The sequence below is a fragment of the Phaethon lepturus genome, unplaced genomic scaffold (assembly GCF_000687285.1).
Source record: "Phaethon lepturus isolate BGI_N335 unplaced genomic scaffold, ASM68728v1 scaffold39265, whole genome shotgun sequence".
NCBI classification, from domain to species: Eukaryota; Metazoa; Chordata; class Aves; order Phaethontiformes; family Phaethontidae; genus Phaethon; species Phaethon lepturus.
The window spans coordinates 41,241-43,240 of record NW_010540547.1 but is presented as its reverse complement, the minus strand read 5'-3'; the positions used below and the strand labels follow the sequence as shown (position 1 = coordinate 43,240).

General features: G+C 43.9%; 1 protein-coding gene across 1 annotated transcript in view; it reads left to right on the top strand.

Moving 5' to 3' along the window:
* The window catches only part of DONSON (downstream neighbor of SON), a gene marked incomplete at its 5' end in the record, with an annotated part of 5,453 nt that extends 4,570 nt beyond the window's left edge, over positions 1-883 (top strand). The window contains 2 exons of the mRNA XM_010287466.1: positions 244-459; positions 746-883. Of these exons, the coding sequence (XP_010285768.1) occupies positions 244-459; positions 746-883 (354 nt within the window). The remainder of the gene's footprint in view (positions 1-243; positions 460-745) is intronic.
* Positions 884-2,000: the final 1,117 nt, after the last annotated feature.

Below are 2,000 nucleotides of genomic sequence, written 5' to 3'. Positions count from 1 at the left end.
CATTCCTGCCTACCACAGTTGGTACGTGGTAGGAGTTGTTACACAGACTGTAAAACCACTGCAATAGTCGTGTATCAAACATGATACGTTTGATATTGGAATGTTGTTTTGGAAAGTTGACAATATTGGAAACTATTTTGAACTTCTAATGGGACTGTGGCACTGTAGTATTAAAGCAAGTGTAAATTAGGACTTGATTTGGTGTGTCACAAACTAGTCCTATGTATGTGGTCTTGTCTTCAGGCTCGAAGTATAAATGCCAAAGCCAGGGTTCACTCGGCGTACGAGAATATATTCAGCCTGGAGATCATAGGCCCTGTCATGCCTCATTCCCTGCATTTATTGACCATGCTGCTCAAGCCGGCACAGAGGGGAACCTTCTCTGCTCTATTATATACACATGAGCCAACGGCTGTGTTTAACACTGATCTGGACAGTGCAAGCCCTGCCTTAAATAAGGTAAGGAAACTAGCAGAGACAATCCTTCCTCTTAGGAATAGCATCTTTATTACACACCATAGGATGCTGAGCGACACAAAACTTTACCTTAATACATGGGTTTGCACCCAGTTACTTGTGATGACTCCTGCTGGTCCTTGTGGCTTGTCATTCCCTCAGAAATGGAGTAATTGGAAAACTAGCTTTTCAGGAGTTCCCCAGAGGTACACAAATGAATATTAACAACTACATGTATTTCAAACAAATACCTATCCCATGCCTCTCCTCTTCATATGAATTTCCACAGGAAAACATACTCAAAGATCTTCCTACGTGTGGACTGCATCCTAAGACTTTGGATCAACTGAGTCAGTGTCCAACACTGGGAAAATCTTCCATCCGATTCTTGGAAATGAGGGATTATGCTTATACCTGGAGGTCATAGGTGTGCTAGTTCCATTTAATGGAAAAGAACACTCGAGTGTGCAGTTGCTGTACTTCTCGGGTCTACACAGGCAGCACCAGGAGGGATACAATCTAGTTGAACCTCACGGACAACAACTATCGCACAACACCCATCCTAAAACACTTCAAAGGACTTTTGAAGGAGGTTAAGGAAGAGGCCTTGGACATCTCCTTTTGTATTTTAGAAAGCCCTTTTAAAATAAAACTTGATAAAACATGATTATCTGTTTTACTGGTCTGAATTGTGCCTGGACTGGTCTCTATTCTTCACACACATGCAACTGTGCGGTAACTCATAACCATTTTAGAGGGGTGGAATTCTTGGCAAAACCCCTCCCAAGACTGCTTACAGCTCCTTGCCAGAAGCTCGACAGCTAAACCTTGGTACATTGCACCTCTTGGTTTAGAGTCAGCTCTGAACTCCACAAAGATAGACACCAGTTAGATGGACACACAGAGAGTTCTGGCTGCAGCTGAATCAGATGAAAAGGTTAAGATTCCTCAGAGCTGCTTGGCATAGCTGTCCAATATTCCCATACACACTTCTGTTAAAATGAGCTAGACTTTTAAGAAGTAGTTTGTACAAACTAAACTAAACTACAGCCTGAATCAGAAGTTGGAGCAGTAACATAGTTATGCCATCTGATGGAAGACACAGAAAGTGAGAGGCAGCAGGGGGCTGCGGATCCAACTCTCTACGTGCATCGCAACAGTAGAGTCTACTGGCAGGTTTAATGCAGTCTTTTTCGCTTCAGGCAGTCAAAGCTGTTCTTTTGGAGGTGTGTACGTCGCTTTTTACACAGCTATGGGGTGATCAGACTCCTGCAGCAGAGAATACCAGATCTGAAGAGTAGTATGTAGAATACAAGTCATGCTTGTGCACTCCAGCAAGATTGTGAATTCAAAAGGGTATTGTGCACAGAAAGCAAAGCAGTGCTCATGCCACGGGATCAGCCACTCTCATCCTTAGCACAGTGCCCCTTCTGCTCACCCCCTCAGAATCTGCATGTGACACTGGAATGGTAGCCTTAGACTGCAGCCAGGCCGTACTTGACGAAAGGACCTGTGAGCTTTAAGAATGTGGGCACATAAAGGAG